This window comes from Hylobates moloch, unplaced genomic scaffold (genome assembly GCF_009828535.3).
Source record: "Hylobates moloch isolate HMO894 unplaced genomic scaffold, HMol_V3 SCAFFOLD_21, whole genome shotgun sequence".
Taxonomy (NCBI): domain Eukaryota; kingdom Metazoa; phylum Chordata; class Mammalia; order Primates; family Hylobatidae; genus Hylobates; species Hylobates moloch.
In genome coordinates, this window is record NW_026652296.1 from 25,812,407 (window position 1) to 25,828,337 (window position 15,931).

The following is a 15,931-nucleotide window of genomic DNA, read 5'->3' on the forward strand; positions in this document are numbered from 1 at the left end:
CACAAAGCGGGAGGAGTTATCATTCCTCAGGGTCTTGGCGTTGCCAAAGGCCTCCATGGCAGGGTTGGCCTCGATGATTTGATCCTCAAGGGTGCCCTGGAGCGGTGGGGGTGAAGGGTCTGTCAGTTCTGGTGCCTACCCACCGGGAGGCCAGAGCCACCCGTGGCCCCTCTGTTGTGCAGAGGAAGGGGGTACCCCCAGGGCTGCCCCATTGACATTGGCCCCATACTCACCCCAGTCTTTGTTGCCAGAAATTGCTGGGGGGAGAAGACAGACAACATAAGAGGGCCAGGCCTCCGGGGGGCAGGGCGGGGTGGAGCGGGGTATCAGCGGGAGGCAGCGGGCAGCAGGACAGGGGGGTGGAGTTAGTCACCAGAATGCACGGCCCCCACCCTCAGCCCCTCGGCCTAACCCTCCGCCAGCTGTTAGGAGGCAAAATGCTGGAAAGTGGGATTGGCACAGCCCCAGCCAGTCTCCACCTGCAGCCTCCTCTGCCCCAGTCCGGCCTCTGGCCTCCCTTCATTTCCAGTCTCCATGCAGCGGCCCTGCTCCAAGCCCCAGGGGCCTCCCGACTAAAATCTAGGGTCCTCCAGAGCCCAGCCCAAGTGCCCCCTCCTCTAGGAAGGCCTCCTGGCTGCTCCAAAGCTGGAATAGATCTCTTCCTGGTCTGAACCTTCCTGCCCTAACCTCCCACTATGACCTTACATACCTCTCCTTTGTAATGCAATTGGGTGTGTCTTCATTGTATGCCTGCCTGTATACCTACCAGTGCTCACAACGGCCCTGCCAGGTGCCCATTATTAGCCCTAATTTGCAAATGAGGAAACTAAGCTCCGAGCAGGGAGTGGATCTGCTCAAGGCCACATAGCAAGTCGGGAGCGGCAGGGCAGGTGCCCAGCATCCTGCCTCCTGGACGCCACAGCTGTCCTGTGTGTCACCCAGGGGGACTAACTGAATTGAGCAGATCCTCCCTCTCCCCATCCTAGCCTCATCCTCACCTTCCCTTCCTTTTCCTTTCCTTCTCTTCCCTACTCCGGATGCTGGGAGCCAAGGAAGAAAGGGAGAGAAGGGAAGGAATGGATTCTGGAGGGAACAGATACACCACCACGTACTTTGTGGTCATTCATTCACCTCCAGGGAGCCCAAGAGTTAAAATACCCACAGGGACGCTGGGCAGGGGAGGTGGGACCCCCCAATACACTCCCATCCAGTGCTTTTGTGCAGGGCTTTCTCTAGCCCATTTGGCCAAATTTGGGGCCAAGGTAAGGGGAGCTGATCAATCTTTTAAGTTCCTACAGCCATGGCTCCTGCGGGCAGCCTCTCCCACCCCTCCCTTGCCTGACCGTCTCCCCTGGGCTCTACTGTCCCGGCTCCTTTCTGCCCAGGTGCTCCTCTACCCTTCCAGCTGTGTCCCTGCCAGCTCTGGCCTCTCCCTGACATCTCTTCCTGTCACTTGACCAACCCAACTGTCTGTTACGTCCCCAGAGATCTTTTTAGGGATTTGGAAGACAGGGCAGGAAAGGGAAGGAGGGAAAAGGACCAAAAAAGTCAACAGCAAAAACAAAACAAAACAAAACAAAACTGAAATGAAAATCAAAAATCAAGACAATCAAACGGGTAAAAAGGAAAAGAAAAAAAAAAAAAAAAAAAAAAGAGAAAGAGAAAAGAAAAGAAATAGGAGAAAAAAAAAGAAAAACACCCAGAATAAAGCAAGGCTCAACAGGACCAGGACCAGGGACTGGGTGGGGAGGGAGGCCTTGGGCTTCTAGAAAGAAAAGGCAGCCCATCTAGGGGTAGCCACAGGGCTCTGAACAACTGGCCCCAAGGATAGGGATGAAATGTTATGCCTTAAAAACAAAAACAAAAAAACTGGGCCCCATTGTTTCAGAAATTTCCAAAAACTGTACAGAAATCACAAGGCACGAAATTGCCCTGCCAACCCGGCTGCTGGGAATGCCCAGTGCCCTGCATGCCAGCCAACCTCTGTATCTAATGTGTCAGCAGCAGGTAACTGTCAGGGAAACCAAGACAACAACACTTAGTAAAAGCAGCCCATCTAGTAAACTCTTTCAATATATGAAGGTCACAATGGAAGAGAAAAATTACACAAATTTAGAAACAGCAACGTGGCCCCACCCCTCCACGTTTATGAATGGGAAGGCGAAGGCAGGCACGTCAGGTGGCCACAGCCTTTCTGGTCAAGCCTTGCTCAGGCCAGAGTCCCCCACCAGGGTGGGAGGCTCAGGCAGGGCTCAGGGTTCTGGGGAGTAAAATTTTTAAAAAAGGAAAAAAAAAAAAGGAGAGGAAGAAAGAAAAGAAAACCAGCGAGAAGCAACGGGGAGCGTGCCCAAGTGGGCAGTCTTACGGCCTTCTTGCCCGGCCCGTCTCCCAGGGCAGCGACGATGGCAAAGTACTGAATGACCCGCTTGGTGTTAACCGTCTTACCGGCCCCCGACTCTCCGCTTGGACGACACAAACATGAGTCACCAATGCCCATCTGGCCTAATTCTCCCCCACCCCCAATGCCTCACCCCTCAAGCAGAGCCCCCACCTCTCCTTCCCCCCAACTCAAAACCCCCAAGGATGGACCAACCCTCACAGGTGTACAAAGCAAGCCAGTGTAGACCATCCCTGTGAGATGACAACACACGATGATGCCACTGTCCACTAAGCACCAATTCAGTGCCCAACACTTTACTCCATTGGCTCAGTTATGGCTCAGAAAACCCTGGAAAGCAGGCTCCATTATCACCCCCATTTTAGGAACAAGGAACTGGGCCTCAGGAGTTCTGTGGCTGTCCCTGCTGTGTGCCAGGCACATATATCAACTCAGACTCATAACTGTGTGGTAGGTAGGATTCTTTATTTAACTTTTCAATTGTTTTTTTGTAAAGATGGGATCTCGCTATGTTGCCCAGCTGGTTTCAAACCCCTGGCCTCAGGCAATCCTCCTGTCTCAGCCTCCCCAAGTGCTGGGATTACAGGCGTGAGCCACCGTACTCAGCCGGGCCCGTCTGGGTTAAAGGTACATGCTTATTATTATTTTTTTTTTTTGAGATGGAGTCTCACTCTGTAGCCCAGGCTGGAGTGCAGTGGCATGATCTCGGCTCACTGCAACCTCCGCCTCCTGGGTTCAAGCAATTCTCCTGCCTCAGCCTCCTGAGTAGCTGGGATTACAGGCACCTGCCACCATGCCCAGTTAATTTTTTATATTTTAGTAGAGATGGGGTTTCACCATGTTGGCCAGGCTGGTCTCAAACTCCTGACTTCAAGTGATCCACCCACCTCAGCCTCCCAAAGTGCAGAAATTATAGGCATGAGCCACTGTGCCCAGCCAAGGCACTTGCTCTTAACTGCATACGCGCATGCACACTCACACTAAACATTGTCCATACTGGCCTGACTGGACAGGAGCCTGGCATGTAAGAATTATTCTACCATTTTCCCACAGAGGCAATGGAAAGATCAGAGGTAAGATTCAGACATAAGTAGATGGTAAAAAGGAGGAAAAGCAGAGGAATCTTCCCGCTGCCCCGAGCCAGAATTAGAACCCCAAAGGATCAAGGTGGGAGATTCCAGGCCCCAGGGAGAGGAGGTATGGGGCTGGTGGTCACTCCGTTTGTGGGTGTCCCCTCCCTATCCCCCATCAAGAACACATCTGTTCAGAATGGGGGCAGGGAAAGTGCTCAGGCCTAATTTAGCTTCAGCTGGGACACTAGCTCCAGGTGGTAAAAGTCCTGGCCTAAGCACTTTGGATTCAATCCTGGGAAATGACTGTGGTACCGCCCTCTTTCTGCCAGATGGCCAGCATTTTCCACCCCACCCCCAGAGCCCCACACTCACGTGATCAGCATGGACTGGTTGTCTCGGTCTGGAGGAAAGGGAAGGGGATAGAGAAGTCAGCCAAGGTGTGGAGCCAGCCACAGGTGCAACACCCTGGGTATCCATCTGGGGCAGACCCCACCACCCAGAGCCAGGAATGGGAAGGAGCAGGTGGGGATGTCCCTAGTGGAGGTCAGCTCCCATGCGGAGGGACAGAACGGCTGGGCGACCATGTCCAGCAGCGTCAAAAGGGGGGCAGTGCCAGTGGGGGAAGGGGGTCCTTTACAGAGGCCTCCCGGGACCGAGGTCGGGGTCTGGGGTTGGGGAGGAGTCCAGGCGGCCCTTACTGCGCAGCATGTCGTTGTAGGCGTTGTCCGCCACCGCATATATATGGGGCGGGGCCTCCGAGCGGCGCTTTCCCTTGTAAGCGGCCACCACGGAGGCCGTGTAGACTGGGAGCCATTTGTAGGGGTTGATGGTGACACAGAAGAGGCCTGAGTAGGTCTGAAGAGAGAGTATAGGTAGGGTTTATGTTGTTGTTGTTGTTGTTTTTGAGATGGAGTCCTGCTCTGTCTCCCAGGCTGGAGTGCGATGGCATGATCTCGGCTCACTGCAACCTCCGCCTCCTGGGTCCTGCCTCAGCCTCCCAGGGTAGCTAGGACTACAAGAGCGCGCCACCACGACCGGCTAATTTTTGTATTTTTAGTAGAGATGGGGTTCCACCATGTTGGCCAGGCTGGTCTCAAACTCCTGACCTCAGGTGATCCGCCCGCCTCGGCCTCCCAAAGTGCTGGGATTACAGGCATGGGCCATCACGTCCCCCCATATAGGTAGGGTTTTGGGAGGGATAACCCAAGTTCCTATCGCCAGGCCCCAGGCCCCAGGCCCCAGTCTTCAGAAGACCCCTGTGATATTCCTCAAGGAGCCACTTGACTTGCCACACCACACACCCTCTGTGGCCGTCCTGGCCTCACCCCTGACTTGTGCTCACAGCCCTGCCCCAGCCCACCCGCACGGCCTCTATAGTCCGCAGCTGAATTCTAGACCCACCCCTCCACCACTACAGCTGCTCCCCTAAGGTCCCAAGGCCCAACCTCCAGCCCCGCCCCCACTGCTCACAGCCCCGCCTCATCGCTCACAGCCCTACCCCCCGCTATGGACCCGCTCTATCATTCACAGCCCCGCCCCACCGCTATGGACCCGCCCCATCGCTCACAGCCCCGCCCCACTGCTACGGGCCCGCCCCCAGAGCCTCATCTCTAGCCCCGCTCCACATACAAGCCCCACCCCGCCCATGGCCCGGGCCTGGGGCTCACATAGATCATCCAGCGGGCATAGCGCTGGCGCAGGTTGTGCAGCACAGAGGCCTCGTTCAGGTGCGTCATCATGGCCATGTCCTCCAGTAAGTCGAAGCGAGGGGGGTTCATGGGCTGCAGCTCGGCTTCACGCACCATCAGCACCTACCAGGGAGATCGTGTCAGGGGTCGGGGGACCAGGAGGAACCGACCGACCTCACCTGTCACCCCCACCCACATACCCAGACCCCCTTCAACCAGAGTGCAGATCCTGTTGGCCAGGAGGCCTAGGGACAGAGAGGCTAATCTCAGGAAAGGGGGAACGGAACCTTCTGGTCTTTGGTCTCCACGGTGACTCTGCCCCCGGTAGCCTCTGACTTGACCTCGGCCTCCACGTAGGCGTCCTGTTCATCAGGCACCCAGACTCGCTTCTTCCCTGGGTTGCAGAGAGAGCTCTGGACTCAGAGAGGGGCTGAGGCACCTCCAGGGTTCTAGCTGAAGTTCCCAAGCCATGGTATCCATAGAGCTGTGACCCTCCCCAAAGCCCCTCTGCCAGGACACAGGAGTTCCAGAGAAGAACCCTCCAAACCCAGGCTCAGGAAGGGTGGAGCTGGGAGGGTCCCTAGAGATCCCCTTATTGGAGGATGAGTCTGGGTTACATGGTTGGGTTCCAATCCCTGCTTCCGCCATATTTGCCCTCTGACCTCAGGAAAATCCCTGATTCTCTCTGGGCCAGTTCCCTCACATGCAAAATGTTATGGGGATCTCCTTAGGTCCCATATGGAGCAGCCCCTCGATATCAGGCATATGACTCTTAGGGAGGGGTCCTGCCTTCCCTATTTCACTGAAGACTCAAATCCAGGCCTCCTAACTCTGTAACCTGTGCTCTCCTGCCTGGCCAGCTGTCCCCAGAGCTTTGAGGAGCCCAGATTTCATGGTGGTTAGAAGCATGGACTCAGGCTGCAAACCGGAGTTTGTGTCCCCTGCTCTGCCAAGTGCCTGGGTCAGGACCATCTAGGACCATCTACATAACCTACAGACCCCAGTACAAAATGACAATGTGGGTCCCCTTGTTGAAAACAATTAAAACTTTCAAGATGGCAACAGCAGAGTGTTGAATCCAGCCCAAGGTCCCTCTTAGCCTGGCGCCCTGTGAAGCTAGGTCTGGCGCTGGCCCCACCTCCCCAGGTTGATGAGATGATGCATGGAAAGTCATCTGCTCTGGGCCTGACACACAATAAGCATTCGGTACACACTGCCTATTGTTAGTATTGTCCTATGAGGAAACCAGGTCATAAATAGTACAGCCTTTATTCCTGTCCCTAATAAAGGCTGGCTTTGGCTCTGCAGAAAGCACTAAAAATAACCCCAGCGCAAGTTTTGTGGACACGCAGAGGCAGCCTGCATACATGCCGATCAGTCTCATCTCAGGGGCCTCGGGCTCCAGCCTGAGTCTTCATAAACTGCAGCTCCGGAAGGCAGGTGCTATTATCCCATTTCACAGAGTGATATACAATGTCCCTGGGGTTTTAACTTCCAGGCCCCCAGACTCTGCGGGAAAGGTCCAAGGCTCCAGCTGTCAGGCCCAATGCCCTTTCAGCCCTGAGCTGGTGCCACCCCTCCCAATTCCTGGTCTGAGTCCATAAGGACATCTCTGTGGCTGCGTCCCCTCCCCCTCTGTCTCCACTTACCGTCCCATGGGATAGCGTGCACCTTCGTCATCTCCTGGTAGCCCTGGCGGAGGTAGCGGGCAGACTCCCCAAGTTCACTCACATCCATCATGGCAGTAGCACTGGGGTGAAGGAGGAGGAGCTGGAAACCTTGGAGGTTCAAGGCGGCCCAAGGCAGCAGGTACTGGAAGATGGCAGTGACGAGGGAGCTGAACTAGGGCATGATCCCCCAACCCACAAGACCAGATACTAGGCGACTCCCTCTGGCTCCCAATCCAGCCTCCTTGGGTGAGTGCCCAGCGTACATGCACACCCTCAAACACCAGGGCTTCCTCCACTCCAGATTCAGAAGACTCGCGGCCACCCATGGGCACCCTCATCCACCTGCCCACCCTCCTGCCCTCCGTTCGGCTCCAACCCCAGCCCTGATCACCTACCTCGGCACCACGGTGAAGGCAGGAAGCTCTGCTACCCCTTTTATTGCCACTGTCAAGGTCAGAGGAGGAGAGCTATGTCAGCAATCTCCACGTGTCACAGCCCCCCCAGCCTGGCCACAGGACACAAAAGGCAAATTCCCTTTTATCTCCACCAGCACGGCCCCTGGGCTATTTTTACCTCCCATTGTCAGGGGATCACAAAGGCGGAGAGAGACACTCCACTGAGAGACAGGGAGGCTGGATGCAGAGACTCACGGGGACAGGGACAAGGCAGTAAGAGGTTCAGGAGACTGAGGAGCTCACTGGGAGAAACCGAGTCACACAGAGTCTGACACACCCAGAAAAATACCCCCACCTCCAAATACAGAGAGCAAGGACACTCAGAGGGGAAACCACAGAATGCCTACTGAGGTTGGACCATCTAGTCCAACCCTCTTGATACATCCAGGGAAACTGAGGCCCAGAGAAAGGAAAGCATTGGCCAAGTCTCACAGATGAGCAATGGCCAAGAACAGATCAAAAAGAGGAGAGAGAAGGAGAAGAACAGATCAAAAAGAGAAGGAAACAGGAGGAGAAGAACAGATGAAAAAGAGGAGGGAGGGGGGAGGGGCAGGGGGAGAGGGACATCCCTCTCGGGCATCTGCAAAGCGCAAACACCTGTGTCCCCTTGGCTCTACACAGGGTATAGGGCATTGCCTGCCTCCCGGAGTCTCTCTGGTGCCTCCACTCAGTACCCTACCTCAGAGGCCCACTCTGCCACTTCTATCACCATAGGCGAGCTTTGCCTGTTCTGAATGTATATGGTTGAAAATGTAGCTTTGCACTTATTTCTCTATATTTTATCTGGCACACCTGTGCATTTGGAATTGGGAGTGCATTGATGCCCTCTTTCCCCCTTCCTCCCTCCCCATCCTCTTTCTAGTGACCCCCTGGGGAAATCAAACATGAAGAAAACCAGCCCTGGAACTTACAGAATCAAGGAATTGTTTGGCTGATGTGGAAGCAAATCAAGGAAATGTAACCCAGTTAGGAGCCCCTTCAGATCCTCACATTGAAGATTTACAGGAAGCCACCTTCCCGTGGCCCATTCTTTTTTTTTTTTTTTTTTTTTTTTTTGAGACGGAGTCTTGCTCTGTCGCCCAGGCTGGAGTGCAGTGGCGCGATCTCGGCTCACTGCAAGCTCCGCCTCCCGGGTTCACGCCATTCTCCTGCCTCAGCCTCTCCGAGTAGCTGGGACTACAGGCGCCCGCCACCACGCCCGGCTAATTTTTTTTTGTATTTTTAGTAGAGACGGGGTTTCACCGTGGTCTCGATCTCCTGACCTCGTGATCTGCCTGCCTCGGCCTCCCAAAGTGCTGGGATTACAGGCTTGAGCCACCGCGCCCGGCCTCCGTGGCCCATTCTTGACAGGGGTTCAGGGCGGTGGCAGTCCATCTGCCTGATACACTCTTCGGAATGTGTCAGGGCACCTCCAGGCTCTCCTGTCCATCACCCCATTCAGGGCTCCATGGCGCCACAGGATTTTAGAATCAAGAATCAAAGGATCTGAGAACCTTAGACGCCGGACACATGGAACAATGGAGTTCCAGAGCCAGGGTTCCAGCCAGAGGCCAGACCAGAATCACATGGGAAGTCCTCCGACAGATGCGCTCCCATTCCAAATGCACAGGTGTGCTAGATGAACTATAGAGAAATAATTTCCCAGCTACATTTTCAACCATATACATTCAAAACAGGCAAAACTCGCCGATGGTGACAGAAGTGGCAGAGTGGTCATCTGAGGGAGGGTAATGGCTGGAGACACCAGAGAGCCTCTGGGAGGTAGGAAATGCTCTATATGCTGAGTAGAGCCATGGGACACAGGTGCATGCACTTTGTAAAACAAATCAAGCTATACATCTAAGATGTATGCACTTTACTGTGTGCATATTACATGAACACATTTAAAAATTACAGTGCCGGCCAAGCACGGTGGCTCACGCCTGTAATCCCAGCACTTTGGGAGGCCGAGGAGGGCAGATCACGAGGTCAGGAGATCGAGACCATCCTGGCTAACACAGTGAAACCCCGTCTCTAGTAAAAATACAAAAAAATTAGCCAGAGGTGGTGGCGGGTGCCTGTAGTCCCAGCTACTCTGGAGGCTGAGGCAGGAGAATGGCGTGAACCCAGGAGGCAGAGCTTGCAGTGAGTGGAGATTGCATCACTGCACTCCAGCCTGGGCGACAGTGCCAAACTTGGCAATATTTATCAAAATTACAGCTGCCCAGACCCTATTAGGAATCAGTCCTACAGCGTGTCTCCATTAGGAAATGATGTGGGTCCCCTCTGGGTAGACATTTCGATTGTTTTCAGTTTTTGCCATTATAGTCAAGGCTGCAGTGAATGATCTTATAAAGTTTGATGAATTTTCTCAAAGTAAACATACCCCGGGCCAGGCACAGTACCTCATGTCTATAATTCCAGCACTTTGGGAGGCCCAGGCGGACAGATCACTTAAGCTTAGGAGTTCAAGACCAGCCTGGGCAACACATCAAAACCCCATCTCTACAACAAAAAAACAAACAAACAAAAATTAGCCAGGCATGGTGGCGTGCACCTGTAGTCTCAGCTACTCAGGAGGCTGAGGTGGGAGGAACGCTTGAACCCAGGAGGCAGAGGTTACGGTGTGCCGAGATCACACCATTGCACTCCAGCTAGGCAACAGACCCAGTCTCAAAAGCAACAACAAAACAAAACCGTACCCTGTTCAAAAACAGAAATTATGAAAAATTATCCCCCTCGGGCCATCCCTCACCTAGGGTAATACAATACTGACTTTTTATTTTTATTTTTTTTAATACCAACTCTTGCTTGATCAACAATATAATACTGACTTCTAACCTCACAGATTAGTGTTGTCTATTTTCGAAATTTATTTGAATGGAGTCCTACATTATGTATTCCTTTCTTCTTTCTCTCCACATTATCTCTGTGAGAACCTCACTGTTTCAATTCTCTTTGTAGAGCTTAGGTTGTACCTTGCCTACCTCCTGCCACTAGAAAAGACCTGCACAAAGGCAGCAGCTTGGTCTGTGTCCCCGGCACCTTGCCAAGTGCCTGCACATCATAGAAGGTCAATAAATACCTAGTAAGTGAACGAACCAAACCTGATAGATTATAGGACTTTAATCTCCTATGGCGTCAGAGGCTGGAGAGCTGGGCTGGAGCAATTTATAGAAAGCCCAGAAAGTGGGAAAAAATCTTTTCATTGTTCGAGGATGCTCAAAGGTAGGGTTTCTTGCCAAGGAACCAACAGAATTAGCTTGGAGAATCAGAACCTCTAGCAAGTCTAACTTACACCTATCATGTGGGTCTGAGTCCTAGAGTTACCTACTCAGTGTATGAACCTGGGGCTGAGAAATCAAGCCTCAAAATGGGTCTAGATCTTCCTCATAGGTTCCCTTCCACTACCCAGGGTGCATCTTCCTGCTGAGATAAGCTCACACACAAACACGACAACGCAAAGAGGAAACCCAATGCTCTGAGTGATTTGCAACAAATACTATAACCTGCAAGGACTTAAGATACTGACTTTCAATACCTGAAGAGCTTGTAATCCCAGCACTTTGGGAGGCTGAGGCAGGTGGATCATTTGAGCTCATGAGTTTGAGACCAGCCTGGCCAACATGATGAAACCCCGTTTCTACTTAAAAAAAAAAAAAAAAAAAAAAAAAGGCTGGGCATGGTGGCTCATGCCTGTCATCCCAACACTTTGGGAAGCCAAGGCGGGTGGATTACCTGAGGTCAAGAGTTTGAGATCAGCCTGGTCAACATGGTGAAACCCCGTCTCTACTAAAAATACAAAAAAATTAGCCAGGCATGGTGGCAGGCGCCTGTAATCCCAGCTACTCGGGAGGCTGAGGCAGGAGAATCACTTGAACCCGGGAGGCGGAGGTTGCAGTGAGCCAAGATCGCACCATTGCACCCCAGCCTGGGCAACAGAACAAGACTCCATTTCAAAAAAAAAAAAAAAAAAAATTAGCCGGGCATGGTGGCGTGTGCCTGTAATCCCACCTACTTGGGGAGGCTGAAGCAAGAGGATCGCTTGAACCTGAGAGGTGGAAGTGGCAGTAAGCTGAAATCGTGCCACTGCACTCCAGCCTGGGCGACAGAGCAAGACTCCATCTCAAAAAACAAAAAATCAAAAAAACTTGAAGAGCTGTCCTGGAGCAGAGGGAGCTGATGTGACTTGCGTAGCCTCAAAAGTAGACCCATGGGCAGCGACAGGAAGCAGGATGTGGATGCACACAAAAGGGGACTTTTCACCATCTCAGCCCATCAGCAGCGGGAGAGGCTGCCTTGAAGGAAAGTGAGCCTGCCAGCACCAAGGAAGACTCAGGCAGAGGTTGACCAGGGCTGAGGCCTCTGAACTGGATGACCTCTGAAGTTCGTTCCGATTTCAGGAGAGTGAGACTCCAGGATTTTAGATCCCAGCCCAAAATGTATCTGCCCTCAATGTAGCCCAATGCCTGGAATTTCTTCTTTGGGTAAAGACATCAAAGGACTCTGTGAATAATGCTTCTACAGCTGGGAAGGACACATGAATTCAATTCAACATGCACCTGACAGCTTCTGTTCCGTATCCAGGATTGGAACAAAAGACACTCATTGTCTAGGAAAGATACTCAAGGAACACATCAACATGGAGGAGTCTGAAGGATAAAAGCTACTTTGAAGGCTGGGCACAGTGGCTTATGCCCATAATCCCTGCACTTTTGGAGGCCAAGGTGGGAGAAGCACTTGAGGCCAGGAGTTTGAGACCAGCTGGGCCACTGGGGCATAAAGGGGAGTGGGGCAGGACTGAGCAGTTGGGACTGGAGTGTGAAGGGCTTCAAAGGCCAGATTCAGATCTGGAACTTTATCCTGCAGGAGTTGGGGCGCCATCAAAGGCATTTTTATTTATTTTTTTGCATCAAAGAGCTCTGAGCAAGAGAATTTGACAGTGTGTTCAGATTTATGTGTTCGTAAGCTCCCTGTGACATCTCTACAAAAAAATATTTTTAAAATTAACCAGGCATGATGGCTCACACCTATGATAATCCCAGTAACTTGGAAGGCTTGAGGCAGGAGGATCACTTCAGCCAAGGAGTTCAAGACCAGCCTAGGCTGATATAGCAAGACCCTGTCTCTACAAAATTTAAAAAATTGGCTGGGCATGATGGTACACGCCTATAATCTCAGCTACTCAGGAGGCTGAGAGGCAAGAGGATTGCTTGATCCCAGGAGTTCAAGACTGCAGTGAGCCAAGATCATGCCACTGCACTCCAGCCTGAGCAACAGGAACAAGATCCTGACTCTAAACAAACAAGTGTGACACCCAGACTGCCAGGAAGAGGGGTATGGCAACAAGGTTCCTTCCCACATAGAGCCGACACTCCCCTGGAGAAGCAAAAAATAAACAAGCAAACACATTTTTAAGGAAATTAAAGATTGTGGCAAGTGGTAAGCATGAAACAAGAAGTATAGCCTGGAGGGTAATGGGGGTCTACTTTGTTCCGGTAGGTGAGGGAGGGCCTCTCTGAAGAGGCGACACTGAAGGTGAGACCAGAGAGTGCCAAGAAGCTGGTCAGGTGGGAAGCCCTTGGAACAGTATTCCAAGCAGAAGAAACAGCAAATACAAGAGCCATGAGGCAGAAAACAGCTTGGGATGTTTAAGGTGCTGTCCTAGTGGTCAACAAGGGGAAGAGTTTTCCAAGGTGAGGGTGGACAGGCAGATCATTCAGAGCCTTGAAGGACTTGGAAGGGACCCAGGGTTGTATTGCAAGTGCAAAGGGAGCCTGTGAGAGCAGAAATGTGAGTGAGCTGAAGTTTCATAGTGACCACTCGAACAGCTTGGAAGGGGCAGGGGAGGCAGCGGGGCGAGCTGCCGCTGTCACCCGGGTGAGAGCGGATGGGTCTGGCGTGGAGGTGGCAAGAGGGGACAGGAAATGGATAGCATGACCTAGAACTCCAAGGCAGAGTAGGGGGTGAAGACGGGCCCGAGCAGCCCCACCAGCTGCAACTGGGCCACCAGGGGCATAAAGGGGAATGGGGCAGGACTGGGCCGTGGGCTGGACTGTGAAGGGCTTCAAAGGCCAGATTCAGATCTGGAGCTTTATCCCGCAGGAGTTGGGGCGCCATCAAAGGCATTTTTATTTATTTATTTTTTGCATCAAAGAGCTCTGAGCAACAGAATTTGACAGGGTGGTCAGATTTATGTGTTCCTAAGCTCCCTGTGGCAGCTGGTGTGGAGGATGTACTGAAGGGGTGAGGCCGGTGGCAGGAAGACGGACTCAGGAGGAGGCTGCCATAATGGTCCCAGTGCAAGGTGGTGAGGCCCAGAAAGGGGCCTATGACCCTGGTACCCTGGGGGTGGTTGGGCCCCTGCTTGTCCCAGGTTTGTTCCCCTCTTGGGGCCCTGGGCAGCTGCAGAGGGCCCAAGTGGGCCCCAGCTCTGAGGCTTGAAGCAAAAAATAGGACGAGGGCAGCCAAAAGGCATCAGGGCTGTTTATCCGGAGGAGAGATGCCTCAGCATGGATTTATGGCTGAAAGGTTACTGGGGGGAGGGGGTGGGGAACCAGCTGTCCCCCATCCTCACAAAGGACAAAGAAAGGAGGGGACTGCGACCTCAGCCACAGCAAGAGGAGGGAGTTAGACACATAAAAGGAAATCTGACATCATTGGAGGATGAAGGGGCCCTTCAGCCATCATGCCAACCAGCTCTCTCATTGGACAGCTGGGGAAACTGAGGCGCAAAGAGAGAAGCAGGTCCTTGCTTGATGTCATACAGTGAATTCAAGCCATGACCAGGCCTGACAGCACAACCTCTCACTTCGGAAGACCTAGAGGCCTCCCCGAGCACACATAAGGGTACCTCAGACTGGCTGCCCCCAAGAGTGATTAACATGAACAGCTGTTCTGGAGGGATGGACAGAAAGACCTGAGCTGGGCTGAGGTGCTCCAGACCCTAGCACCCACTCTGGTCCAGGTCTCTGACATGCCGCATCCTTGAGTTCAACCTGTGGCTCAGGCCCTGCGTCTGCCCTCCTACCCCCAGCCAGTCTGAGTATTGTCAATATTTGATGGGAGTCCATCGTATCTCTCAAGGGTCTTGTTCTTTCGATGTTGCCCTGTCCCACTCTCTGCCCTCCAAGACTCTGTATTTCTGTCTTGGCCTCTGACTCTGTATCTCTAGAGCCGAGCTGAGCTGAGCTGGGCTGGGCCAACCTCCCACCCCCAGGAGTGGGCCTCACTGCTTAGAGTGCCCCTCTGTAGACAATGTTCAGGCCCAGTGCCCAGGCTGGGACAAGTGACAGCAGCTGTGGATCTATCTATAGCTCCCTTGTCCTTCAATTGTTCCCAACTTCAAACAATGGTTGGGCCCTGGATTAAAGTCACCCCCCACCCATCCTGCTGAAATGGATCCCAGGAGGCAGGGGATGAGTCTCACCAGGGCCACATGATGCTCTCTCGTGTCTACCTCTGTTTGGGCCCCCATGTTCCCATCTGTAACTCTGGGTTCTAAGGCCTTCCAGCTCAGAGGCGGTGTGACTACAGGACTAGTGGACATGGGACCAGGGTGTGTCTGAACAGCAGACCTATACAAGGGCACGTGGGTATGAGACAAGTGGGTTTCCCTCTTCCTGCCTTGGCTGGCAGACACTCATGGGCACTGGGATGCCAGTTCCATGAGGACAGGGGCCTGGTCTTCCTTACACTGCAGTAGCCCAGCCTCAGCCTGGTATGTGGTAAGTGTTCACTGTACATGGCTTACCTTGACCCTTAGGAAGAGGGAGGGCATGTCGTGAGTCTCAATGTGTCTCAAGCTTGGGAGGCAGCACAGAGCAGTGAGGAAGGAGCACCTCATCTAAAGTGAGGCTGCCTGGGTTTTAGTCTTGGCTCTGCCAGTTACCAGGCACAAAGTCGTGGAGAATGACTAAACCTCTTAATGGTGGAGATTCACAAACAGGACCTACCTTCTAGTGCTATGATGAGCATTATATGAGTTAAAACATCTAAAGTGCTTAGAATAGTACCTGACACTAGTGGAGACTCAATACACTATTGCTGTTATTTCCAAGATAGATCATTAGGTTACCGAAAAAAAAAAAAAAAGTTGTGGCTGGGTACGGTGGCTCACACCAGTAATCCCAGCACTTTGGGAGGCCGAGGCGGGCGGATTCCCTGAGGTCAGGAGTTTAAGACCAGCCTGGCCAACGTGGTGAAACCCTGTCTCTACTAAAAATACAAAAAACTAGCTGGACATGGTGGCAGGTGCCTGTAATCCAGCTACTCGGGAGGCTGAGGCAGGAGGATTGCTTGAACCCAGGAGACGGAGGTTGCAGTGAGCCGGGATCGTGCCACTGCACTCCAGCCTGGGCGACAGAGCTAGACTCCATCTCAAAAAAAAAAAAAAAAGGAGCAGAAGAATGTATGGGCTATGCCATCTCCTGCATAAAAATCGGGGGAGAGAGACATTTGTGCATCTGTGTGCTTATTTATGGATGGACTGCCTTTGGAAGTCACCCAAGAAAGCTGGTAACAGTGTTTGGTAGCTGGGGGCCAGGGAAGGGAGGGAGAGTGATTTTTTTTTCCCTTGTAAACCCTTTGAACTTTAAATCGTGTATGTATAACCTATTTTTAAAGTGTTTGCTAAATGAATAAGGGTCACTTCCAGCATGATCCTTGA

At 52.7% G+C, this 15,931-nt stretch overlaps 1 protein-coding gene across 1 annotated transcript in view; it reads right to left on the reverse strand.

Annotated features, from left to right (window-relative positions):
- The window catches only part of MYH7B (myosin heavy chain 7B), a 46,167-nt gene that overhangs the window by 17,009 nt on the left and 13,227 nt on the right, over positions 1–15,931 (reverse strand). Inside the window, exons 4-12 of the mRNA XM_032142476.2 lie at positions 7,225–7,273; positions 6,809–6,971; positions 5,447–5,553; positions 5,139–5,282; positions 4,170–4,326; positions 3,844–3,871; positions 2,366–2,462; positions 234–257; positions 4–96 (exon numbers count right to left, since the gene is read on the reverse strand). Coding sequence (XP_031998367.1) covers positions 4–96; positions 234–257; positions 2,366–2,462; positions 3,844–3,871; positions 4,170–4,326; positions 5,139–5,282; positions 5,447–5,553; positions 6,809–6,971; positions 7,225–7,273 — 862 coding nt within the window. The remainder of the gene's footprint in view (positions 1–3; positions 97–233; positions 258–2,365; positions 2,463–3,843; positions 3,872–4,169; positions 4,327–5,138; positions 5,283–5,446; positions 5,554–6,808; positions 6,972–7,224; positions 7,274–15,931) is intronic.